At 43.3% G+C, this 27,152-nt stretch overlaps 1 protein-coding gene and 1 pseudogene across 3 annotated transcripts in view; one reads left to right on the top strand and one right to left on the bottom strand.

Moving 5' to 3' along the window:
* Positions 1-4,041: 4,041 nt before the first annotated feature.
* LOC114210342 (ATP synthase peripheral stalk subunit d, mitochondrial pseudogene) lies at positions 4,042-4,667 on the bottom strand (annotated as a pseudogene).
* A 3,033-nt stretch (positions 4,668-7,700) lies between these two features.
* Positions 7,701-27,152, top strand: part of TARBP1 (tRNA guanosine 2 -O-methyltransferase TARBP1) — an 83,597-nt gene continuing 64,145 nt past the window's right edge. For all 3 annotated transcript variants that reach the window (XR_003609499.2, XM_028104489.2, XM_028104490.2), the window contains exons 1-9: positions 7,701-8,658; positions 13,707-13,804; positions 15,163-15,232; positions 17,382-17,530; positions 18,451-18,503; positions 20,197-20,294; positions 23,300-23,435; positions 24,040-24,136; positions 25,309-25,398. Coding sequence is in view for 2 of the 3 variants with exons in the window: in XM_028104489.2 (XP_027960290.2) it covers positions 7,722-8,658; positions 13,707-13,804; positions 15,163-15,232; positions 17,382-17,530; positions 18,451-18,503; positions 20,197-20,294; positions 23,300-23,435; positions 24,040-24,136; positions 25,309-25,398 (1,728 nt within the window). In the remaining variant the exon portion in view is untranslated. The remainder of the gene's footprint in view (positions 8,659-13,706; positions 13,805-15,162; positions 15,233-17,381; positions 17,531-18,450; positions 18,504-20,196; positions 20,295-23,299; positions 23,436-24,039; positions 24,137-25,308; positions 25,399-27,152) is intronic.

Raw genomic sequence — 27,152 nt, 5'->3', positions numbered from 1 at the left:
ATCAGCAGGCTAGCAAAATCAAGAGAGTCCATAATGGATTTCACCTCCTTCCTTATTGCAAATGCAGCCATGAAAGCCCCTCCCACGCGCTCACGTTGGCCTCCGCCTTGGCGTTGGCGAGAACTCCCTCCGCTTCAAATTCTCCCTGCAGTGAGGTGCTGCGATTCATCATTTAACAGGATCCTTGTGTGACGGCAGATCTGGCCATCACCTCCCCAGGGGACAGCAGCAACAGAGGGAGAGAGGCGGACAGCAAGAGCAAAGCTCGGGAATTCTGATTTTGCCTCAGAGACAGGATGAGCAGGCTTCATCCTCCTCCTTCTGTCTGCCAAACTCCGAGGGATGCAGGCCCTGGGATGAGAGCAGCCTCAGTGGGGCACTCTGCACTCACTAGAGCAGGGAAGCATGCTTATGCAGAACCCCTTCTGTTTGCAGAAAACCAAAAAAGGAGAGGCAAGGATCTAGTGGTAGGAGCAAAGACAATTTTTTTTCCTCTTTCTTTAAAAGCTCTTGGATTGTGTTTAAAAGATAAACTGATGGAAAATTTCACGGCCCTCGTAGCATCCCAGTGTTCACTGGGATCTCAGCGGAGACAACACATGGCATACTGGGAATGAATGTGTCCCTCCTGGGGACTGCTGTGAACACGGTCACACCTCCTTCCCTCCCCTCAGTTAGGCCACTGACTCTCTCGGTTCTTCACGCTTCTCTTTCTCTGCATCTTCAAATGAGCGAGGCAGTCTGGGGCAGAGGCAAGACAGTGTCCGTCTCTAATTGGCTGATTTGCTGAGTGTCCAAAGGATGGCCTATCCCCAAATATTTAAGTTTTCTTTGTCCCCCTTCCTCCCCTAATTTACGGTGAATATCTACCATGAGACTGGGAATTGCATGAGGGAGGCCAGACATTCTGTAATGAGCAGGCTGCTCTGGGGGTTCAAAATGCCTGGTGATTCTCCTCGGCACCAAGTTGAAAGCCAACAGATTCTGGGTGAGACCAACACAAGTGAAGATCTTACTTCCTAGAAAGGTACATATTCATGGGACGCTAATGGCAGTCCCTTATGAACTTCACCGTGACCACCCACTTCAGTACGAGCTGAGAAACAGAGAAAGGAAGAATGGGTGCCTAGAATGAATCATGTCACCTCCTTTTGAATGGGGCCATGAGTCACAGGGTTTAGCAACAGTGAATGTCAGGGTTCAAGGCAGAAATGATGGTGACAATTGGTCAGAAAGAGGCTCCTCAGCCCAGAAAGAGTGAGATGCTCAGAACTAATCGAGGCAATAATACAAAATAATGTGCAGTGGGGCAGGAGTTCTGTATCGCATAGGAATACTTGACTGTTAAGTATGGAAAACTCAACGAGAGATGCTCGAGCAAACAGGAGTTTATTTTTCTCATCTAACAGTAAGTCCCAAAATAGATACTTTCTAGCCGTGGTCGAGCAGCTCTGAGGAAACCAGGGTCTTCCCAGGGTTTCTTCCCTGACACCTTTAATGCAGAGTTTGTCACCTTGCACGTGTTTTCTGATGGGCTTGAGACGGCTGCCCCTGGTCCAGGGCACACACTGTGTTCGGGCGAGGAGTAGAGGCAGACTGGGGCTGTGACGGTCTCTCTTCTTCTATCAGAAAGCAAAAGCTTTGGGACTCCTGGGTGGCTCAGTCGGCTAAGTGTCTGCCTTCGGCTCAGGTCATGATCTCAGGGTCCTGGAACTGAGTCCCACATCAGGCTCCCTGCTCAGTGGAGAGCCCCCTTCTCCCTCTGCCTGCCCCTCCCCCTGCTTGTGCTCTCTCTCATTTTCTCTCTCACAAATAAATAAATATAATCTTCAAAGAAAGCAAAAGCTTTCCCAGACATATAGCTAGCAGACTTCTGCTGAGGTCTCTTTGTCAAGAACTGGGACACACAACCAGCCCCCATTCCCTAACTCTAAGGAAAGGAAAGTAGGGAACAAGATTGTCCTGCTGGCTGCCTCCGCATAAGCCGTTGTCTGGGGGTGGGGGTGGGGTTAACACACCATCACCTGGAACAAAATCAGGGTCTTATGAGCAAGGGAGAAGGGAGGATAGACGGTCGATTAACAACCAATGCTGTCTGCCACAGATCCCCAAAGGAAATTTGAGACTTCTGGATATCCTGATTTGGGTACAGCAGTTTTCTCCACGGATATTCTCTGAGGGCCTTCATGGGAGACATTACAAGGAAAAAATCTCAGATAGAACCTATCAAGCAGCTCCGCCCATTCTTAGACCCTCAGAGGTAAACAGCTGAAGGCTCCAGCTGAAATCTTGCTAGTAGTTGCTCTTCTTTCCTTCTATACGTGTCTTCCACTTTGCAACTGTGAACATCAAGGATGGAAAAGCACACCGCGTTGACGACAGCACCATCTTCTATCCGGAGAAATGTCAGCTTCTAACCAGATCTGCGCGTCCGTTCCGGAGGGTGCGTGCATACAAGATGCAGGCATTTAATAAAAGACTTTTCCAGTGCGTTTTGAGCCCTGTGTACCTATCTCTGAATGGGAGTTCATCATTCACTATTTTCTGTGGCTCTCTATTATCCACAGGATTGTGGTGCTCTTGCTCACTCATTCCAGGCAGCATCCGGAAATATCCAGTTAAGTACCTGCAGGGAGCCTTAGCAACAGCAAACAGGGAGTTCATTCATACAAACACTCCTCTAAGTAAGAGACATTTCAGAAAACATTGACCTGGATGACTTTCCTTAACTTACACTTCCTCTTCCCCATTCAACTCTCTTCTTTGCCTTTCCAAAGAGGAAGCGGTATTCGTTGTAAATTGGAAATAGGAGAAGAGTCAGGATTAAAATTCAGAGGCACTGCCAAACCATCACATTTATAAATGATTCAGCTTAGAAGGGAATCCAGGATATACATCTTTAGAGATCTCATGGGAAGATTTAAAATATATGGCGTAGGCAACTAACGCCCATAAATTTGAATTATTTGTATGTTGCAACCTGTGTCGTGAGAGCCTAAGCAAAGGGGTCGTTCAGCTGTGAGAGCCAGAGGTGGAACAGGGAGCACATCCCAGGGGCCATTGCCAGACAAAGCACAGGCAGAGTCTCTTTCTCGGAAACAGACATGTTCCTTGCTGGAGGAAACAGCCTGTGACAGGCTTTAGGTGTAAAGGATGCAAGAGAGAATGCTGAATACATGAATCCTCGCGCCGAAGTAGCTAAGAAAGCAGGAGAGACTCTAATACACTTGCCTGTATTACCGGCACCTGCTTTTGCTGTTAAAATAACCACTAGTGATAAGCTCTATTCATTTATGGGTGAAGCAGGGAAATTGCAAGGATTAGGGACAGCAAATGATTCTAACCCCCATTCTACCACTTGCAATGAACCATGCACCTTTGCAAGGATGAGGAGGGGTAGCTGGAGACTCTGGGTCTCCTCTATCAGAGCAGCATATTATTACATGTTGATCCAGATGACAAGGATGTCAGCTTTCGAATGTTCTTGTTTCAAGAGTAATTGTGTCACTGCAAATTTTCCGACTGATGAATTTATCATACTGTCACCACAAAATACTGGATTCTTATTTATCCAGGTTCAAGAACTTACTGCATGGCTCCCGTGTTTCTGGTACCTTGTTTGGTGTGTAGGATACCAAATGAATTAAAGCAAAACCCTAATTCTTAAGGGGCTCATAAGCTGAGGCAGAAACATACACATTCGTCCATTCATACAACAATAATTTAGCGAGTAATTACTCTGTGCTAGACACAGGAAGTGCAGAGATTATGAGGCAGTAAACCTGACATGTTAATTGTGTACCTCTCTCTCTTGATGTTTTAGACGTAACACACAGCAGGGTGCATGGCTTTGAGTCAGCTCTGCTGCCTTTTTGTCGTGTGACTTTGGGGCAAGTTACTGAACCTCCGCCATTCTTGGTTTCCTCTTCTGTAAAATGAGAAAAATAACAGCACTTCCTTTATGAGTTGTTTTGGGGGTTAAATGTATTAATACATATAGAAAAATATTACCTCGTCTTCTTTATAGCAAGTATGATGGGTAACTGTTAGCCACTCTTTTTTTTTTCCGTATCATTATTTTTAATGTCCAGCATTTACAATACGAGGGCCAGAGCTTTCTCCCCAACTCAAGTTTATAAACTCTCAATTGGCTTGTGAGGCCAATAGGGATACTTCTTCTTGCCTAATCTGGTTTCTGGGAAGACTTCATTCAGGTCCTCAGTGGTCATCTGATCAAGTGGAATTATGTTCCTCATCTTCTCCAGGTCTTTTTCATATTCCTCAATCCTGGCCTTTGAGAGAGACAAAAACTCGGCACAACTTTTCACATCTTCTTTTTCTTCAGCATCCACCTGAACAGTATATTTATCCTCTGGCACAGGAAACTTCAGGGCATTAAACTTCTTCTCAAAGTCATCTACCAAACCAGCCTTTGCCTTGTAGTAAGCCACATTGGCCTTGTAGTAAGCCCAGTCGATAGCAGGTGGTTTCTCAGGGAGAGTAGCCAATCTGGAGGTAAGTGTCTCATTCCAGGATTTCAGGGAGTTAGCAATGGCCTTCTGGTTTCGGGGTATGATCTCCCCAAAAGCTACCCAGTCAATGGTTTTTAGAGCAAGTTTTCACGCAGCCATCTTGAGATCCTTCACCGACCCCGGCGGCCTAGAGTCCACAGCAGCAAGGAACGGAACTCATTAGCCACTCTTATTACTACAACTGAAGGTTTGGAGAATACAGAAATAGAAGCTACTATGATTCGGGGCACTGGGAGTGGCTTCCTGTGGAAATGCCTTGTAATTTGGGTCTTCTTGGAGGAATTAGAGACGGTTAGTCCATCAGTAAGCATTTCTCTCTTTTCTTAAAGATTTATTTATTTTATTTATTGCTTGGGGACAAAGTGGGGGGACACTAGAATTTTAGAAATACTTGGGAAGGAGTTAGGATGCTGGAGGAATGAGGACAATGGGCTTAAGTTTGTAAAAGTGTAAAGTGAGACTGAGGCCCTGAGTGGTATGCCAATGGAGACATCTGGTAGGTAGTTGGGTAGACACACTGGGGGCTCGGGAGAGAGATCTGGGCGGGAGATACTGATTTTTTCCCCCATCATTAGCATGTAAATGGTAGCCCAGTCTATAGTTGTTGTTGTTTTTAAGATTGTATTTATTTATTTGACAGAAAGACACAGCCAGAGAGGGAACACAAGCAGGGGGAGAGGCAGAGGGAGAAGCAGGCTCCCCGCTGAGCAGGGAGCCCGAGGCGGGGCTCAGTCCCAGGACCCCGGGATCATGACCTGAGCCGAAGGCAGACGCTTAACAGCTGAGCCACCCAGGCGCTCCTGCAATCTATAGTTTTAACGAAGTTACTCCGGTAAAATTTATACAGTGAGAAGAACAGGGGTCTGAAGATGTGACTCTGGAAACAGGTCAGGAAGAGGAACAGGAGTCTTCCTCCAAAGAGGTGGAGAAGAAACAGCTGGGAAAAGAAAACAGGAAGAAGCTGCGTCATGAGAAAATGAGACCTGGAGGAAGACAGCGCTTCAGAAAAAGGAAATCCTCAACCATCAAGGACGGAAAAGGCAGCTCTGTGGTTAGGAGACCACGTGCCCACCTTGTTCCGTGTGGCTCAAACACAGGGCAGAGTAGGGGGAATTCGTTAGGAGGTGGGTTGGCTTTCACCACATGCTGAGAAGCCTTCAGCGCATGCTCCAGGGCGGGGCTTTATTCTGTAGGTAACGGGGAAGGCAACGTAGGCCAATTTATGAGTTTGTTTTTAATAAGTCATTTTTTAAAACTGAGGTAAAGCTTATGAAATGCCTAGATTTCAAGGATTCATTTCAAGGACTTTTGACAAGTGTGAAACCTGTGTGACCAACACCCTAATCAAGAAAAATATTTCCATTACCTCAGAAAGTTCCCTTGTGTTCTGTTCTGTTTTAATCTCCACTTCCTATAGGCAAGTACCATTCTCATTTCTACCCAAAAGATTACTTGTGTCTATTCTTGAATTTCACAGACATGGAAGCATGCAGTATGTAAACTTTGTTCTCTGGCTTCTTTTGTTCAACATAATGTTTTTGAGATTTATTTATATTGTCGCACAGATTAGTAACTCACTATTGCTGAATAGCAAGCGTTATTATATGAGGAGATCACAATTTATCTATTCCTCCATCGATGGACATTTAGGTTGTAATAAACTTTTGGTTATAATGACTAATGTTGGCAAAAACATTCCTGTACAAGCATTTTTGTCGTAATATGTTTTCATTTATTTTGGGCAAATATCTAGGAGTGGAACTGCCGAGTCATCAAGTAGGTGCACTTAAACTTCACTAGAAACAGCTTTCCAAAGTGAGTGTACCATTTACACACCCACCAGTAATGTATGAGGGTTCCAATGTTCCACATCCTTGGCTCTTTTCAATCCTTAAAATTTTAGCCTTTCTAACGGGTGTGAAGTGGTATCTCTTTGATGGTTTAATTTGCATTTCTCTAACAATGAATATTGAACACCTTTTCAGAGGTCTGCTTTTGCATGTCTTCATTTGATAAGCGTCTGCTCCGAAAGTTTTGTCCACTTTTGTCTGATAGGTATATGAAAAATGTATGCTGAGGAAAATTGATATTTACTGGAATATTATATGTTGAAGGCAATTGATATTTATTCTGAGTGGGTTTACAATAGAACCATTTATGCATTCGGTCAATGAAAAACTGAATGACTGAAAGATGGGGAAAAAAATCTGGGCATCTGTGATGTCTGGTAACTTTAAATTTAAATACCTCTATATAAAATCCAAAATATAAAAATGACTTTAAATTATGTAAAAGTAACCTTAACTTTAAATAACTTTAAATTATACCTTATTAAATATGTTTATTACATGTCAGACTCTTTGAAGATGGGATAATGTCTTCTCCATTGACTACGGGAGAGATCTTCATGGTTAGAAGGCAAAGAAAACCCATGCCACAGAGTCAGTTTCCCTGGGATTAAGTCAGGAACCAAACCATGCTAGTGTGAGGCTTCGATTTTGTATGTAGCAGGAGATGACGTCACAAACAGAAAATACAGGGATGGACCATTTTTGAGATTGCACAGGGGAACACAAGCACTGTATAAAGAAACATCCGCATGTTACAGTCCGCTTTAGGCACTGACTGCAAAGGCTGGGGTGGGCCTCTTCTTTTCAGCCCTGCCCCTAACACATAGCTAAAGTAATTTTCAGGGCCTCTGAACCATTCTCACGTTTTCGGTTTTTTTGTTTTGTTTTGTTTTTGCAAGTGTCCGGAATCCATTTCAGACCCACTGTGTCAATCTCTTTGTGGGGGGGTGCCGGCCTGTGCCTTTTTGAAAACAAGCTTCTAGGTGGCTGTGAAGTGCACCTAGGTGTACCTCGGCTCTCCCCTCCCCCGCTCAGAGGCACGCCTACTCGATTTAGGGCCCTGAGGCAGGCCAATCTCCAATTAGGAATTGATGGAGTTGATGCACATACTACAGTAACGTTTAACGAGGGGCACCTTTCCTGTAAAAAATAGTAAGGGAGGGGCAAAAAGGAATCAGGCTGCAGGCCGTGAAACGGGCAGAAACCCAGGGCGCGCTGAGCCGGACCAGGGCCGGGATGCAGGCCCTCTCCCTGCAGGCGTGCGGCCGCGCACGCGCACGCACTCGCGCACGCCGGCCCCTCATTTGGGCGCCGGGTGTCGGCGGCGCGCGCACGGCAAATGGAGTGGGTCCTCGCGGAAACGCTGCTATCGCAGAGCCGGGACCCCCGGGTCCTGCTTGGGGCGCTGTGTCGCGGGGAAGCGTCCGCAGAGCGCGTGGAGACGCTGCGCTTTCTGCTGCAGCGACTCGAAGACGAGGAGGCGCGCGGGGGCGGCGGGGGCGCGGGCGCGCTCCCGGAGGCGGCGCGCGAGGTCGCAGTCGGGTACCTGGTGCCGCTGCTGCGGGGCCTGCGCGGGCACCCGGCGGGCGGCTCGGACCCCGGCCCGCCGGCCCGCCACCCCCGGCGCGTGCTGAGGGCGGCGAGCGCCGCTTTGCGCTCGTGCGCCCGCCTCGCTGGGGGCCCGCAGCTGGCGGCCGCCCTGGCGGAGGAGGCGCTGCGCGACCTGCTCGCCGGGGGGCCCGCGCCCGGAGCCGAGGCGGCCGTGGAGGTGCTGGCGGCGGTCGGGCCCTGCCTGCGGCCCCGCGAGGACGGGCCGCTGCTGGAGCGGGTGGCGCAGGCCGCCCTCGCTCTGGCGCTGGGCGCCGACGGGGCCCGGGATGAGGCGGGGCCCGCGGAGGACGCGGCGGCGCTGGCGGCCGGGAGGCTGCTGCCGGCGCTGGGCCAGTGCGGCGGGGCTGTGCTGGGGGCCGTATGGAGCGGGCTGGTCGCGGCCGGGGCGCCCTCTGGGCCGGGCCGCGTCGGGCTGCAGCTGCTGGTGCTGAGCGCCCTGGCCGAGAGGCTGCTGCCCGAGCCCGGCGCCGACCGCGGTCCCGGAGCCGGCGAGGAGGACCCCGACGCGCGGCGCTGCTGGCGCTTCTGGAGGACGGTGCAGGCGGGGCTGGCGCAGGCCCAGGACGCCCTGACGCGCAAGCGAGCGCGCTACCTGCTGCAGAGGGCGGTGGAGGTGTCGGCGGAGCTGGGGACTCACTGCACCTGCGGCCCCCAGGAAGGAAAAGGTACTTGCCTCTTGGCTTCCGGCCCAGCCCCACTTGGCTTTGGTGGTGGCGGTGGCTGCGGGGGGCGCGGGCTCCTGCTTCCAAAAACCAGCTTTCCGCTGTCCATTTCTAATGGGTGTCCGTTAACCTTAAAGCCTGGAAACCTTGGGAAGCTCGCCTCGAGGGTGTTCTCCAAGTGACCCAAATCCCTGCAGCTGAGAACAGTCAGCCTTTCTTTCTGACCCAAAGCAGGGCGGAACCCTGCACCTGTGGAATGATTAGGAACGTGACTGAGCCCAAGCAGTATTTTACAGCCCAAGTTTGAGCGATCTCGTGGTAGGTTCGTCCTAATAGGAAGGAATGGTTAGCTCCCATCAGATTGCAAGAAAAATTATTTACCTGTATTGACCGGTGGATTGAGTTTTGAACGTTAGAATTCTGTCCTAGAAGTCAGCACATTCTTTGGAAATTTCCCTTCGCAATTCTCTTGGGACTAAAATTTGTTAAATGTAGGGTCCTTAAGTCGACCTTTTGAGGGCATTTTTGCTATTGATTTAATAGGTTGAGTCCGATTTTAAGTAATTTTTTTTAAACCTTTTGGGACTCCGCTTCCAACTCCTTTATTACAAGAGTGGCCGAACTAGCAAGGACGCCCTTCAATTTGGTACTTACTGTTGATTGTTCACTGCAGTGTGTGAAAGGGCGCTTCAGTCATCTTTCTGAGCTGTCCAAGACCAAAATAGAATGATTCAAAATTGTCCCAATACATAGAAAATTTCTACCTTTTCAACTGTAGCCGCCTCTTACTGGTAACGGATATTTGTTGGGTTGAAGTTGTGAGTAGATTTTCATGTTTGTCTAAAATGTTAGATAAATATTTTGACAGTCCTCAAATTGGTGATCATCCAACGAGAGTTTTCACTGGACCCTGGGATCATGACTTGAGCCAAAGCAGACGCTTAACGACTGAGCCACCCAGGCGCCCCTGGAGCGCGCATTTTAAATGACTGAAATTAAAGTCGTTTATTTCAAAGAGTCATTCTGCAGAGTTTTAAAGATGAGCAGTAGTCTTTGCTCCCTGCCCACCCCTGGTTTGCCCCCGCAGAGTGACCACTTGTACCTCTTTTAGCTGATTATTTTGGTACTTGTCTTCCAATAATCTGGGTAAATCAACATCAGTTGCCATAGTTATACTTCGGTTACATGTGAGTTCAGCGTTTACAAAGTTACGACTGAAGATGTTCGTCACAGGTGACCTGTGTAGTAAATTATGGTGATTTGTTTTTCCTTCTTGCAGGTTTTTCCTGGAATTATGTCATTTGCAGATTTGGTTCTCTCTATATTTCTCAGTAATTGAGCCTTAAAGTGTTAGCTAGTAGTCTAAATCTTTCTCTTTTTTTTTTAAGATTTTATTTATTTATTTGAGATAGCAGGAGAGACAATGAGAGAGTACAAGTGGGGAGAGGGAGAAGTGAGCTCCCCGCAGAGCAAGGACCCCAGGACCCTGGGATCATGACCTGAGCCGAAGGCAGGCACTTACCTGACCGAGCCATCCAGGCGCCCCGGATAGGTTTCTGTTTCTTGTATTTCCATCTGACCCTTAATTTCTATTCCCTTCCATTCCATTCCCATCTGTTCATACAGGTTGTCTACCTTTTCCCGTAGATCCTTTAACGCGTGAATCGCAGTCCTGTGTTAGTCCTCTGCATGGGCCATCTCGGAGTTTTTTTTGTTTTATCTCTGGGCAAGGGGGTCACTCTTTAGTAGCATGAAGTAGATCTTTATGTCTAGAGATGAGCGCTCCTCTTCTGTGAGGCCCTTAGTGTTGGGGCTTGGGTCACACTAGTTTATGGTGAAGCTGGATTTGGATCTTGTTGCTGCTGTGGTTGTGGGGTGTTGCTACCTCGTGTTCAGTGGGAACCCGGGAGTCCCTAAAGGTTTTTCCTCAGTGTTGTTGTTTTCTGAAGCCGTTGATGCTAACACCACAGATGGCGTCCTTCTCTCGGGGTAGACCGCTGATGTCCATTACTTGGTGCAAGGCTTGAGATGGAGGGGGGAGGGGGGGTGGCACTTTTCTTAGGCCCCATGTGCCTGAACCTCAGGGTTCCATCCAGCTTTCTTGCCATCTCTGCCTCCCCCCCGCTTCCCCCCCAGCAATAACCTTGCCTCCTATTTAGTGAAGGGTGTAGAGTTCCTTCACCCTCTCCTGTGGTGGCTGCATTCTGCTCCTATCGGTGGTAGGTCTTGACTGCTGGTTTCCTGGCCTCCCCCCACTGCTTTGTATCAGTGCAGGACTCTGGGCATGAGGCGGTTTCCTCCTGTCGGTGCAGGGTTGGGCGAGCAGGTTTTCTCTCCATCCCCTCGGGTGGCCAACATTTGCCTAGTGTCGGGCTGGGACAGGTGTGGGGATGTGGCAGGGTTTCCTCCAGGGGCAGACAGCTTTGGTCTCCTGTTTGAGGAGGGTCCTGGGTCCAGACAGGCTTCAGCAGTTGACCACCACCTTGTACTCCTGCAGGGCTGGGCTGCCCCAGTTAGTCCTGCTGTCCTCTCAGACCTGTGTGGGCCCTGCGTGCATGTGCTCCAACGTTTCTTGCCTTTCCCACAGTCTTTCTCAGATCACCTGGGGAATGCCTAAGGAAATGAGCTGGTGGGTGGTTGCAGACTCCCTTGGGGTTCCCAGGGTTCTAGGCTGTCAAACTAGCCCAGAGCTCACCTTGAAAAACTCAACAGACGTTCATTGTTTTTTTCTTTTCTTTCCTTTTTTTTAAAAAAAATATATATTTTAGAGTAAGAGAGAGAGTGAGCAGGGGGAGGGGGAGAGAATCAGACTCCGCACTGAGCACGGAGCCCAACATGGGGCTCGATCCCACAACCCTGAGATCATGACCTGAGCCAGAACCAAGAGACGGACACTTAACCAACTGCGCCACCCAGGTGCCGCTCCTTGATTTTTTTAAAGTACTTTTTGGTGACCACGTCGTCTTCCTGCACTTGGCCAGAGGTAGATTCAGTTTGTGTGTCCTGTGTGTTCTCGGGGAGAGAGGCTTTCTGCCCTTGGGAGTTCCGATCCCCTGGAGGCATACTATGTAGTCTCAGGTGTCGGGGTTAGGACTGTGTATTGTCCAGGCTTTTCTCTTTGTCAGTATGGCAGGAGTGTTCTTCTGTAGCTTTCTCTGTCCTAAGTGGAAACTGAGACCAAGCGTGTCTAAATGCCTTTGTTTTCCCATCCCATTTGATTTATGGTCTGATGGGGGATAGAATTCTAGCGTGGAAAACGTTTCCGTTCAGAACTTTGAAGGCTCCGATCTATTGTCTTAGAAGCTCGAGCTTCCAGTCTTGCTGTCAAGCTGCTGAGAAACCGTTCCGAATCGTTTGTTTATATGTGCTCTGTTTCTTCTGCATGGAAGTCAGTGGGGACTGTGCCCCATCATTCTCAAGTTTCACAGTTTGGTACCGGTCAGTTTTCATCCTTGCGCTGGGCACTCAGTGGACCTGGTCCATCTGGAAATAATGTTCTTTGGTTCTGGGAACTTTTCCTGAGTTACTTTCTTTGCTCCCTTCCTCTCTGCTTTCTGTTCTCTTGTTGGATAGCGAAGCTCCTGGACTGATTTTATCAAAGCATCTTTCCTGTCCTGTTTCCTATGATTTTTGTCTCTTGGTTCTATTTCCTGGGTGACTCAACTTTATTTCCAGTCCTTTGTTTGAGTTTCTGGTTTTTGCTATCCAGTTTTTATTCTCATGAGATCTTTTCTGTTCTTGTAATGTACCCTTATTAATCGTATCCTGTTCTTAGGACAGCATGAGGTTTTCGTGCTCCGGCTTAGTTTTGTTCTCTCCATATTTCCTGTTTGTTTTGGTCTCGATCTTCAATGTGGATGTTTCCCCAGATGGCTGGTGATCCTTAGATACCTGTTTATATTTAAGAATAAGGAATCAATGGGGCACCTGGGTGGCTCAGTCGGTTGAGTTTTGACTCTTGGTTTCTCCTCAGGTCATGATCTCAGGGTCTTGGGTTCGAGCCCCACTTCAGGCTCTGCACTTGGCAGGGAATTTGCTTGAGGATTTCTCTCCCTCCCCCTCTGCCCCTCCCCCTGCTTGCTCATGAGCTCTCTCTCTTTCAAATAAATAAATCTTTAATTAAAAAAAAAATAAGGAACCCAAAATCAAGTTTAAAGCTCTGAACACATAAGTGGTGCTTGCTGACCGTGAACTTCACTGCGAGGTGATATGGCCAAGCCCCACAGTATTGGGTAATCTCTGATAGCAGTATTTTCTTGGGCTGGCCAGATTCCATGGAGACCTTCCAGTCTGCTGCTGCATAGTGAAGGCCTGGCCAGCATTCTGGGACATGAGGGGCTTCTGTGGTGGAAGGGGCAGGTGGAAGGGGTTCACTTTCTCCCAACCCTAGTAGGGTCCAGTGCATCTCAGTCCAGAGACCCACAATTTTACCTTCTCCAGAGAATAAATTCCAGGCTTTTTCCTGCTCAGAGCATAGGAAAGGGCACTGAAGATCTGTTTCTTAAACACACCGAACAAAATTCTCTTTAGTTTAGCCTTGCTGTTCACCACTTACAGAGTAACTTTTGCTGCCAGTTCCTTAGGTCTGGGGAGATATTCCAGTGTAAATCAGGTTTTTTCTTGGCTTTCCATGTGCCACTTTATATTCACTTTTCTTGAGTCTGCTTGGCTTTTCTCTAATTTTCAAACTAAGTTTCACTGCTGTTATCTGCCCCCCCTGTTTTTCGCCATTCTTCTGGGTTTTTGCCTTTGAAACATCCTCGACTGTTATAGTGAGGTTCTTAGGGAGAGAAAGTGGGGTTTACATGTTCAAATCGTGATTCTTACCAAGAACGCTAAAACAATAATCTTAATTAAAAGGAAGAAAAAAAAAAAACTTTTGAGATTCTTGTTAGCCCAAGCCTGCTATCTAGGCTTTGATACAGGGACACTCTCCATTATTAGAAAATACAGTATTTGGTAATACTGGCATTATTTTTAAAATGGTTATCATTAAGAAACTTATGAAATCTACAAAAGAGAAACTAATTTTCCTTTTTAAACCATATCAGGCCCAAGTCTGTTTTGGTGGTCTGAGAAGAAGAAAGATGAGCTTCTAAAGTTTTGGGAAAACTATATTTTAATTATGGAAACTCTAGAAGGAAATCAGGTAAGTGTTTTCATATTTTAACAAGTCCTGTGTAGATGCAGTCTATAAAAGCAATGCAAAAAGACCAATTTGGATAAAGCATAATAGGATACAAATGTACTTTGTTTTCTGGCATAAATGCAATTTAAACCTGAATGTTAACTCAGGAAATTAAAGCATACTTTTAATTGACTTAAATTGTCACTCAAAAAGTTTTAGTCTTACTTGTTCTTCCCTTGACATTTACTTCCGAAGTGTTAGTTTTTAGTTTCTCAGCGTTATGAATAATCTTCAAAGAAATACAAACTTAGGAAAAATGTTACTTTAGGCAATTTGAGGTAAATTGTTAAGTAAATAATTGCCCCGTCTGCCTGCCTCCCTCCCTCCCTTCCTTCCGTCCTTCCTATTTTGGTTCTTAGAGCTGTGTGTACTGGTCCTGCAAGTGGAAACGTGAAAAATCATTTTCATTTAACTTTGAATTTGTTTTTGTAGAATTTTTAAGTTGAGCAGAATCTGTTAAGATGACCTAATCTAGTAGAGTCGTTCTCAAACTTTAACATTCCTTAGAATTACCTAGATGGCTTGTTAAATTGCTGGGTCTGGTCCCCAGAGTTCCTGATTCAGTAGGTCTGGGGGTGGGGCCTGAGAAGTCAGGTGTTTCTCAAGTTCCCGGATGATAGCTCTGCTGCTCTGGGATCACTCGTGGAGAACCCGTGGTGGTGCAGGGCCTCTCAGTCTGTCTGCTGCAGACCTCTGAGGGGCTGGCTGTCCGGGTACTCATTGTTAGCCATCACCCCAAGTGTGCACCAGGCATTGTTCGTGGACTGAAATAAAGAATTACGCATGTGCTAAATGTGCATGAGGAGCAAAGAAAGCATTTCCAAATTCAAATACGCTTTTATGGTTTTCCTTAATCAGATACCTAAGACCCCTATAATTTATTTAGAAACTCTAATTTACCTAGAGTAGTCTGACCCTACTCTATACGTGTGGCCTTGAACATCACTTGAGTGACTCAGGGAATTATTTTATTTTATTTTATTTTTTTGCCCTCTTTGTAATCTCTTGGTATTATCAGCCCTACCTATTTCCCAGGACAGTTGAGGATTACATGACATGATTTTTGATACTCACTGTACAAATGTGACATTACTGTCACTGTGTCCTAGGTCGTATTCATTAGCTTTGCCACACTCAGTCTCATAGACCGGAATTTATAGGATATAAAAACTGGAAGAATCAGGTACCTTCTGCGTAGTAGGGCTGCTATTGTACAATAGATGAAAATAAGTTTCATCTGAATTTTTAAAGTTTTAAAGTTTGTCTGAATTTTTAAAGGTGAGTTTTTATTTCATGTGGGTTTTTGTTTTTGTTTTCAGATCCACGTTATAAAGCCAGTTTTACCAAAGCTAAACAGTCTGTTTGAATATGCAGTGTCAGAAGAAAATGGTAATGGTTACTTGTATTTTGATTTTTATACATTTAGAGCTTTTTTCCTCCCTCCTTGATTTTATAACTAACTCTTAGGCATTATAGAGAATTTGGAAAAACCATCAAAGTGTAGCAGAAAATATGCATCTGCTGCCACCAAGAGAACAGCTGTTAACATTCCAGATACGTGCCTTCTGGACTGATCGTTCGTAATGTTCTGTCTTACTGAGCAGTGTGTCCAAGTGCGTTTACCTGTATCCTTAGTCTTTGAGAACATACCTTTAAATGGTTGCAGAGTGTTCTGTAATTTAGCAGTAATGGTTAATGTTGTAAACTTCTGATCACGGAACATTTCAAACATTTACAGAAGGAGAGGAATATGTAAAGTGAGCCTCACCACCCAGCGTCAGCAGTGACCGGTACATGGCCAGCCTGTGCCCCTCAACCCTCTATAGCCTCCCTTACCGCCTCCTCCCCACCATTGACCGTGAAGCATCCCCCACCCCGCCCCCACTGCCTCCCACAGTAGATCCTGTTGCCTGAAATCATTTGAGTATATGAGTATACACTCTTAAGAGATAAGGCCTCTTTAGGAATGTTTTAAGGATGGTGTGCTCTACATTGTTAATAATGGCTCTTTGGTATTATGTATTTTAACTGCTTTCCATTGTTACTCTCTTTCTCTGTTTCATTGTTACTTTTTTGGAATTTCAGTTGTTATTCTGTATCTTGGACTTTTTAGGAAGATTCCAAGGTATAGTTTTAAGTACGGTTTTTAAGCCTTTAATCAGCATTGTGTTTTGAGAGCTTTTTAGGAGAAATAGAAACTGGAGCTTCCTAAAATTATTTTGTGAGACTCGGTTTCTATCAACAAAACAGCTAAATGCAGGCTGACAGTGTCTTGTATGCATATGAATGATAAACTGCTGTATTATCGTGTTTACCCGTGAAAATTAACCTGGTAAATGGGTTTTAGTGCCTACTCCAGATAATTACAACTTTAATAGTTCAACCCCTAGGAGTTGAGCTTTATCCAGTCGAGTGCTGCTGTTGTTTTCTGATACACTGGGATTTTTCACAGACTGTAGGAATCTATAGTCACCTGGAGCTAGAATTTAATTGAATCCTATTGTGACTTCACTTATGCATTTACTATTAAGATGATTCTCTTATTACCATGTTTTGCCCACAGCTCTTGGCAAACCAAATCAGATAGCAGTGACAGGTTTGGAAAAATTTCCGTTGCCAAAGCATTGAACAAGCAAGCATCTTGGTGTAAATTACAAATAATGGACCAATTCATTTCTAGAATGCCATGAGTTAAAAATGCTGAATAATTTTTTTCTAGAAGAATTAAAAGATAATTCAAAAAAGTTAAAAAATATCTGAGGTACATATTTATTTTGTTTTGGGTTTGTTTGTTTTTTCCCACTCATTTATAAATTTAATAGAAATTCACTTAGTGTCCAGTGTATGCCAAGTGCTAGGGATAAAGTGGGGAGACAGATGTACTATTTTTCACTTAATTTTTGTCTCTTCCATGAAAAAAAAAGTTGTAACGTAAGTTCTATGAAGGTACCAAACAAGGGACTGAAATAGAATATACGGTGAATGAGGCCATCCCTTAGGGTCATCAGGGAAGGCCCACCTCAGGGGTGACATCAGAGCTCAGAGTTGAGATGGCAGCATGTAAGAAGCCTGAGGTGGGGCAGAGGACCCGAAGGACCAGCGTGGCACAGGGTGGTGGCCGTGGGAGGCTGGGGTGGCGTCGTCATTGTTCTCAGGGTTGCTTCATGCCTTGTTCAGATTTTCTTCCGAGAGTATGGGGAGCCATTCAAGGGTTTTAAGCAGAGGAGTGACAGTTTCAGATTTCTGTGGGAAAAACGGATGGAAGTAGGGTGACAGAAGGGTTGTTTGAAAGCACCCCAAATCTGAAGGTCCAATCTGTGTGCGTGGGGCAACAGTTAACTTCTGTGCGCTGTGGTAGTGGTAAAGTGGCTTGCTCTCTTCCTAAATGAGACTGCCTGAGTGTGGTTACACCCTTGGATCGATCTGTAAACTCACTGTATGTTAGAACGAAGTCAGTGTGTTCTTGTGTAACTGAAGTTTATGTGGAGCAACAAGAGTGTGAGAATCAGTGTCAACATCACGTGTTCTATCTCCACAGGGTGTTGGCTCTTTCACCCGTCCTGGCATATATGTATTTATAAAAGAATGTTTGAAAGTGAAAATAAAATCCTGACCAAAGAAGGTGTCATCCATTTTTTGGAGCTGTATGAAACAAAGATTCTTCCGTTTTCACCAGAATTTTCTGAGGTAATGAGGCCTTTTTCTTCCCCCTTACTCTCTTTGTCAAGAGATGAGAGGTAAAGACATTTGTTGCATCGTAATGTGATCTTCAAAAAATATATACTAGGGCTCTCATAGCAATTGACATTCTATAGATTTGCATAATGATGCTGTTTTCACAGTTCTGAATCTCTGAATCACTGCTATTTGTTGAGTGATGCTCCTCCCCCAGTTCTGAACCAATGAATTATTGTTAGCTACTATATTAGGCAGAGATTGCCTTTTGAGCTACGTTTATTAGCATCTGTACTTCCATTTGTCAGAAATCACACAGAGCAGAGACTGAGAATTATAGCTGTGAGTTTAAGACTTGCAGTGCCAGTGAGTCACATGATCACTTAGGGTAATTTACCCGCATTTAGAGGTACCCTAGGAAACCTTCCTAACTGATGACATGCTGTCGTGTTTTGATATGTATCATTTTCCACAATCTCCTGTCCTTCCTGCACTTCCTAGACACATGCTTTTTTGACCCAATGTCTTGTAATATTTTTGAAGATGCAGTTTTTTTCCCGTTTTATTTTCCAGGCACAGGGGCTCACATTTTCTCGAGTATCTATCTCTTTTGGTTTGTCCTTGTAACTATGCTTATTTTCCACGATGTATTTCTTCTTTGGGCTCCTTTCCTTCCTTGCTGGCCCTTTATGATCTCTCTTCCTCAGTTTTTATCAGGTGGGAAGATTCTGTACGTATTTTGTTGTAGCGGTGGAGTTAAGGTACCCTCCATTATTAGCCCTGAGTTAGTCCACAGTGGAAGAGCTCAGCTTTGCTCAGAACAGTTCGTCTGCAGCCCTGCTGGGATATGCAGCTAAGGCAAGCCGACTTTTCAGAGTTGCAGCTGTAACTTAACATCAATTACATTTTTGTTTTGTTTTGTTTTGTTTTAGTTTATTATTGGACCATTAATGGATGCACTTTCAGAGAGCTCTCTGTACATCAGGTAAACAAACCTTGTGTTATCTAGCAGCCGTGTAGTAATATGTCCTCGATATAGAAATGTAATGTGTTTGTGAAATAGCACCAGGCTGTTTAATGCATTTCGTATATCACACGTGTTGCCAAATAGACATTCAACTTTTTCTTACTATGAAGTCCCTTTTGTGTGTTATTCTTCTTGCTCTTCTTCTATTAGTTATATCAAGCGTTCCTTCTTTTTTTTTGTGTTCTTTCTTACCTTGAACCCTTCCACTCTTGGGGTTTATGGAAAGTACATCTCGCCGAGCTTACTTTCTTCCCCTTGCTCTGATTTCAGCTCTCCTGGAAATTATAGTGACGTGGGCTAACCATAACCAACACTCTAAACTTGTTTCCTTTTTTTTTTTTTAACTTTTTATTTTGACTTAAAAATTGTGAGGATAATACAAAGAATTCCCATGTACCTTTCATCCACATCCCCCCTGATGTCACTGTGTCACCATGTTTGCTTAATCGCCCTTTCTCTTCCTGTGGGTGCACTTCGGTTTCGCAGCTCTGTCTCCTGAGCAGACTTGCTGATCTGTGTCTGTTTCAGGGTCTGTCTCTCCATCCATCCACCTCCATCCATGTGAAAAACCCCGAGTTCACAGCAGTACATCCAGTTCCAGTCCAATGCCACAGGGCTCACTAACCTTGCCCTTTCCAAATCTGACAGAGGCTGCCACTATCGCAAATATGTCACTTCTTGCCCCTTCTCTTCAGTTAGACAACGAGGAGAGTTTGTCAGTGTTGTGCCATAGCCTCGTTTTTTGAGCGTTCTCTGTACCCTTGAATTACACCTTCAGAATGGTCCCCTGCCTTTGAACTTAGGTGGTCTTTTGAATACTGATGAACTAAACATATACTTGCAAGTCTTCTGTTCAGTATGCCTCTAAATAGACAACCCCCCCATTGCCAGTTTCTTTGAAACGTTTAAATTAGTTTGTGCTGTTATACTAATATTTAATCCTATTTAATAAATATTGAAAGAGCATAACAACACTTGATTTGCCAATTAGTTTTCAAATAACTCATTACTATTGAATAGTTCTGTGAAGCAGTTAGACAGCTGGAGAGCAGTAAAACCTACTTGGTGCCTCTAAAGGAGTCAACAGACACATTTATTATGAAATGCCTTCAGTTTTCTCACACTCTCATGTGTTCAATTAACAGATAATGTCCCTGGTGGAACCATATAGCAGGGAAAAAGACCTGACTTTAGTAGATGTTAACAATTAAATGTTTTCACAAAAGTCATTAATTACTCATATATGTTTTTCTATGAATGTTATTTCTTTTATTTAATACTTCAAGATTTAAAATCATTAGATTATATGTTGGAAACAATAAAATATGATTGAAAATGATCACTTTTTTAGACTTTTTTAAGATGATGCTTTTTTAACAAGATTCATAGTGTGTGTCAGGGAAAGTATCATAAAAAGGAAATCCATGTCTACTTAGTATGTTACAATACTAACTCATGTCCGTTTTCCTAGAAGATCCTGATGTTTTTGTATTCAGAAGGATCTTCAGAATTTCACTGAAGAATAAAATGCAGGTTCAGGAAAAGATGTTCTGATTGTTATTGAAAGACTTTTGAGCCATAGTTCATTTAGTTTCAGTATACTTATTTATAAATTTTAAATATTTGTTTTTTTCCCCTCATTTGTCTATAGGTCCCCAGGCCAGCTGATAGGAAGTGGTTCTCCATTGGGATTGAAATTACAGAAGTTTTTAGTCACTTATGTTTCTCTTCTTCCAGAAGAAATAAAGAGTATGTGTCAGTAAAGAGTTTTTTAATTTATTAGCTTTAAAATTTTTAGTATATTGGTGATAAGCGCTATCATATGACTATTATAATCAGTGTTGTCAAAATAGTTTTCTTTTTCGGGAATATACATATTTTGTCAGAATTATACAGGAGTTCATTGTAATTGGGTACACACTTTTGCCTTTATACATAAGACGTATTACCGGTATTGGCGTGAGGAGTGTGGAAGTCATTTTAGGACGTGTGCTGCCGTTGGCCATTTTTCTAGTTTTCTCTATTTGCTTTCCAAAAATTAGTATAATTGGTTGAAGAAAGAGAGACCTGGGTTTAGGAAAAAGTTGTAAACAGAATATCCACTGTGGCAAAACTGCCCCCCTATAGATAGGAACTTGACAGGTAAACGAAAAATATACTTGCTTTATGTAGACCTTGTATCTTAGAAATACCCACTTCTTCAGACTGGGGATTTATTTTCCTTTCTGATGAGTTAAGTTGGTAATCAAAGAGCAACACCCAGTGTTATTTTGTTTGTTGAGCAGCAGGAGCACTTAACTCTACTTCCTGGGTCCTTTTTTCCCTTGTGGCTTTGTGGCTTATAAAGCAATTCTGGGTATGAAACAGACACACATTTCCTTTTGTATTTCGTCTGCAGATAGGGTGAAACAATGACCAGTGGAACTATCTACTCAGAAGTCATGGATGAAAAAGTATCTCAACTTTAGGTTTCTAGAAAATTGGCTCTTTTGATTACTTTTTTTAAAGATTAGTTCATGGAGAAGGTCCAGTCAGATGTTCTGTAGTTTGCCAGAAGTCAGAAGTGTAAGCCGTCTGGGGATTGCTTTGCTGACCATGTTGGCACATCCCAGGTCAGCAGTGTGGAGAGCGAGAGGATGGTGGTAGTGCCCCTGGGGTTTGAGCGCCTGCTCTCTGTGGCCAGGGCCAGCGTGCAGTGGACGCTTGTAAGTGTGTTGAAGGTGCAGTGGAAGCTCGGCACCCCGCCATCTTCCCTGTGCCATGAGTGAGACATTAGGCAGAGGTGGCAACTTAATTAGTCCAACAGAAGAGAGGGCAAGTAAAATGTTTACTCAGTTTTTACTTAGTAGATTTTTCAGTCAGCAGTTTCCAGTGAGTATCTTAAATGTTTTGCTCTAGGTACTTGGAAGATATAAAATATATGGTATTTTATAAATAACATAAAATATTATTTTATAAATAAAACAAGCTCCTTTCAGGAGCTTCCAAGGGTTTCTTAAGTCATTCTACAGTGATGATCTGAGGAAACAGACATCTTCACTAATTTCGTGACTTGAGGGTCTTTAAGAAATCACATATTAGCAGAGAAGGCAGAATGGAGCACTGTATGTTGGTATCTCAAGATAGAAAATTAGTGACTAGATCCAGAGTAGGTAGGAAATGGCGTATGAGAAAGAGTTAATGTTACTGTACACAGATACCAGAGGGCAGTTACCATCAGTAATTCTTGCTCTGTTTTTCTTTAACCTCTCTAACAGAGGACTGGTTCTAACAGTAAAAAAATTGATCTTACACCTTAAACTTTTTTTTTTATTATAGCCGCATGGTTATCAGAATCTCTACAATATAGGGGCGCCTGGGTGGCTCAGTCGGTTAAGCGTCTGGCTTCAGACCAGGTCATGATCCCGGGGTCCTGGGATCGAGCCCCACATCGGGCTCCCTGCTTGGCGGGGAGCCTGCTTCTCCCTCTCCCTCTGCCTGCCTCTGCCTACTTGTGCTCTCTCTCTCTCTCTCTGTCAAATAAATAAAATCTTAAAAAAAAGAAAAAAAAGAATCTCTACGATATAGTAGAGTACTTATCTTACAGGAATGAGATTGAAATAGCATTGATTTTTTTTTTTTTTCCCCAACAGGTTTGTTGAGCTATAATTCACAGACCATAAAACTCATCCTTTTAAAGCGTTCGTTTCATTGGTTTCTAGTACATTCACAAAGTTCTACGACCATCACCACTAATTCCAGAATATTTTCATCACCCATCATCGATTCCCTTTCCATTCTCCTTCCCCACCGGCTTCTGTCAGCCACTAATCTCCATTCTCTACAGATTTGCTCATTTTAGACATTTCATGTAAATGAAATCCTATAATATGTGGCCTTTTATGTCTGGTTTCTTTCACTTAGCATGTTCTTAAGATTCATCATCCATGAATGAGTCATCCAGTAATGATCCATGTCAGTATTTCATTCTTCTTGTGGCTGAATAATACTCTACTATACAGGTATCACACATTTTATTTATCCATTTAGCACTTGGTAGACATCTGGATTGTTTCCACTTTTGACCATTACAAAAAATGCTACTGTTAATATTCACATACAGGTTTGTGTATGAACACATGCTTTCAGTTCTCTCGAGTGTATACCTAGGAGTGGAATTGTTGGCTCCTGGGGTAGTTCTTGGTGTAACTCAGTTTAACTCGTGAACTGTTTTCTACCCTGGTGCACCATCCTGCCTCCCCACCAGCATTGTACGAGAGTTCCAATTTCTCTCTATCCATATCAGCACTCGTTAATGTCTGTCCTTTTGATGACAGCCATCCTTGTGGGTGTGAAGTTCTATCTCATTGTGGTTTTTTTTTTTTTTTTTTAATTTAAATTCAATTAGCCAACATATAGTACATCATTAGTTTTTGGTGTAGTGTTCAATGATTCATCAGTTGTGTGTAACACCCAGTGCTCATATCATATCACGTGCCCTCCTTAATGCCCACCACCTGGCCACCCCATCCCCCTACCCCCCTCCCCTGCAGCCACCCTCAGCTGGTTTCCCCGGAGTTCAGAGTCTCTCATGGTTTGTCTCCCTCTCTGATTTCTTCCCGTTCGGTTTTCCCTCCCTGCCCCTGTGGTCCTCCGTGCTGTTTCTTATATTCTGCATACGGTTTTTGATTTGCATTTTCATACCTTCTAACGATGTTGGGCAGCTTTCTGTGCGATTCTTGGCAACAGTGATATTTTAAAACCTTTTCTTTCAGGCAGTTTCCTATTAAAGTTTATTCAGAAGATGACAAGTAGACATTGGTGTGCCATTCCCATTTTGTTTCTGTCTAAGGCTTTGGCAAGTGTCCCAAGATGTAAAGCCCTGGGTATAGAAGGGCTTCTTGCTCTCAGGTAATTTACTCTGTGTTCACATATGTTTGTATGTTCACATAGGGTTATCTGCAGTCTTTCCATCAGTAAATTTTGTTTCCCCCTCTGCTTTAATCTGTAGTGAGTGGTTTTAGTTAATAATGGCATTGGGATTTGAGCTCTTACTTCTGAGCTTTTAATTTCATATTAAGAAGTGAAACGTCTGTTTATATGGTTGGACTTATTTTGTTTTATGAATTACTAATTTAAATATGTGCCATGATACATGCTATTGGATTTTGATCATTTTAAAACAAGGCCAGTAAGGTTTTCTTAAATTACATTGATATGTAGAAAACTAGAGATAAAATATCAAACAGTAAGATTGATTGCAAAGTATTTCAAAAACTGTAAAGTTCTTATTTTAATAGTGTTTTAATTACAGTCTTTTGAAAGAGATATAGTTCCTATTAAAATTGAGCTCTACCAGAGACCTTATTGGGAAATAATAGCTTTGAAGATGTACAAACTGTGACTTTCTACATTGGGAATTGTGGATACTGTAAATCAGCTTGTCAGTATTTACAAGTTATCAGAACTGTCTTTGGGAACATGGAAATGCAATGTTTTTGTTTTTTGACGTCAGGGATGTTCTTCAGTGCACTATGATCACCCATCAGATTCTACTCAGAGGGGCAGCTCAGTGCTATCTTCTTCAGACAGCTATGAATTTGGTAGATGTGGTAAGATTATCTTTTTTACTCAAGATACTTCAGTTTACAAGTCTTTCCCCATGAGTAAGTGTGCAAAAACGTGTCAATGTAGCAGGCCTGTGATGCTGTCATTAGAAAGCCCTGCTCGTGAGGTCAGCTGGCCCTTGCTGGAGGCCAAGAACATGGATTTCGGGAGGGTTTGCCCTGTGGTAACTAGGAAGAGTGATGGACTGTGCCCGGTGTTTACACAAACAGTGTGGTTTTTACTAATACCTGCTTTCCTTCTCGGAGCCTGGAATCTTGGTAGGTGCTCAGCAGAGGTGCCTGTAGGACCAACTCCCAGTAAAAACCCTGAGCCGTGAGTCTGTAATGAGCTTCCCTGGTAGACACCAGTTCACACGTTATCGCGGCTTGTCGCTGGGGGAATTAAACCCATCTTGGGTGACTCCACTGGGAGAGGACTCTTGGAAGCTTTTGCCTAGTTTCCTCTATACTTTTTCTGGACATCTTCCTGTAAATTGATTTTCAGGGAGTCTGTAGTGTCTGTCTTTTTTACAGAGCCCCTTCACTACTATTGCTGAGAATAGGGGTCAGCACACTTTTTCTGTGAAGGTCCAGAAAAAGTCCATTTTTTTAAGGCTTTGCACATCCCATGGTCTCTGTTACAATTACTTAAAAGCTGCCATAGACAGTTTATAAATAAAGTGGCTATGTGCCACTAAAACTTTATTTACAAAAGAGCTGTGAGTGGTTTTGCCGACACCTGGCCTAGAACAAGGTATCTTAATTCAAGATGTACAGCCTTAAGGGAATGAAAAGACTTCTGTGGTTTTCATAAGACAGGGGGTCATTTTCATGGCTTTGAAAGTAAGCTTCACTTTTCAACTTAAGTAATAAGTAGTTTCTTATAGAATGTTTTTGTTTTCGCTTTTAGACTCTGACCATCTTGTCTCTTGATCATAAGGAACATAGACTTAGAAAATAATCTTTCACTTTATATAATAACATATTGATTGCTTGTAGTCAATATCTTTTCTAAAGTCGAATTTTTTTTAGAAACTTTCTTTTGATTTAACTAGTAGTAGTCTACTCTAAATGGTATGTTAGCTTGCTTTTACAGTGATTTCATTTTATTAAAAATTTTTAAATGAGTAATTTTTTTAAACTGCCCTGACGCCCTCCCCCTACTTCCCCCCTTGTAGGAGAAGGTGTCACTTTCAGATGTTTCAGCTTTTCTCATGTCTCTGAGACAAGAGGAGTCCTTAGGACGAGGAACCTCATTGTGGACAGAGGTGAGATGGAAAATAATTTAATGATAAAGTCTTTGAAAAGTTATAAAAAATTGTTTTCTAATTGAACTCAATAGTCACTTATGTAAAATATAGTGATGGCTTTGTTATCTACCAAGAGAAGTTTTTAAATACTGTATATTTGCTTTGAGTGAACCTAAGTAATGCTACTAAGAATCTTATGGGGAGACTGGAGAATGAGATAGAGACAGACTTAGAAGAGAAGGTAGTGCTTGTGGGCAGGTTTCGATTCTGGATGAGATGGATCAGGAGTAAGGATGACGTTAGACTCAAAAACAGTGACACAGACCTTCTTTTTCTGTTTTTTTCTGTTAATGGCACTTCCATCTACCCAGTTGCCTGAGTCTGACATTTTGGTAATTCCTGATTCTTCCTGACTTTATGCATCAAACCCATCATGAAATCCTAAACACCTTTCCCCCTCTGCAGCCATTGTTCTCGTGGAGCCCCTGCACCAGTGCTGTTCCCCGCGGTGGTCCTGCAGGCTCACGGGGCTGCTCTTCTGCATGGGATCATCGGGGGTCTGCTTCCTCCTCTCTGGAACTCAGTTCACGCTCCTCCTCTTAGCTCTTACCCATCATATGGCTGGTTGAATTCTGATCTGTGTCCACTACAGGTTATGGTTTTTGAGGACAGGGAGCTTTTTTAAAAAAGAATTCTATTTCTCCAGTACCTAAGAGATCACGGAGGGCAGGGATTGATTATTTCTTTTAGAAGGCAAGTCCATCTGTGTACGCACAGATCAGAGGGAAATGAGAAATCGGCTTGAACTGTGTTAAAATAATTCAGGTGTGAAATCATAAGGGCATAGAGTAGGGTAATGGAGGAAATGAAGAAAAAGAAAATTGGGGTCTTTAAAAATTAGAATTTGATTTTATTTTCTTGATCATAATGCATCTAATTAGGTGGAATCTGAAAAATACAGAACCGTATAAAGAAAATAAAAGTCACCTATAATGTCTACGATCAAATTAAATCCAGAATTTTTGGCTTAATTATTAATTTTTTCAGTACACATATTCTTAGTCTTGCTTTCTCACTGTATAGGCTTATATTTAAAGTGATATATTAACGTGCATGATTTTCTAAACAAAGTAACCATTATACTGTTCCAAATTTTATTTTTCATCTTCACATACATTTGAGCATTTTAACATGTTGTTAAATCTCCACTATGTAATATTTAAAAATATTTTAGAATTTATTCAATCAGTTCCTTTTGTTGGACTTTTGTCTGAGATCTTATTTCATTTGGAAATATGTGTTGCTAAAAGATAAAGACTTTCAAAAGGCCTAAATAGGCTCTTGTACCTAAAAAATGTTAATGATCATTTCTTGATTTCAGATATTTGGTGTTTAAATTGCTCCAGATGTCCAATAAATGTGTTTGTTCTTTGCATTTTGTTCAAGTGTTCAAATGAGGTCTATTCATTGCATTGATATGTGTGGTTTGTAAATTGTGGTTAATCCATCTGGAATTTATTTCGGTGTATGGTATGAGCTGTGAGGTTTCATTGAGAAAATGCATGTGAAGATGTTTCAGGCTATGCCTGGTCCACACTGAGCGTACGCACACTCTACCATTATGGTCTTTTCCCCTTTGACCAGCCAGATGTTTTATTGTTTGTTAGCAAGCAGCCCCCCTAGATTTCCTAATTTGTTCTCCTGATTTTCTCCGTTCTCGAATTCAGTAACTTGTCTTCATAGTTTTCCTTCTTTTTAACTTTCTTTTGGTA

The sequence above is a fragment of the Eumetopias jubatus genome, unplaced genomic scaffold (genome assembly GCF_037043125.1).
Source record: "Eumetopias jubatus isolate StellerSeaLion01/CBP00866 unplaced genomic scaffold, mEumJub1_p1.0 scaffold_17, whole genome shotgun sequence".
In the NCBI taxonomy this organism is placed as follows: Eukaryota; Metazoa; Chordata; class Mammalia; order Carnivora; family Otariidae; genus Eumetopias; species Eumetopias jubatus.
Note: the sequence above shows the minus strand (reverse complement) of the source record. Positions and strands in the feature narration are given on the sequence as shown.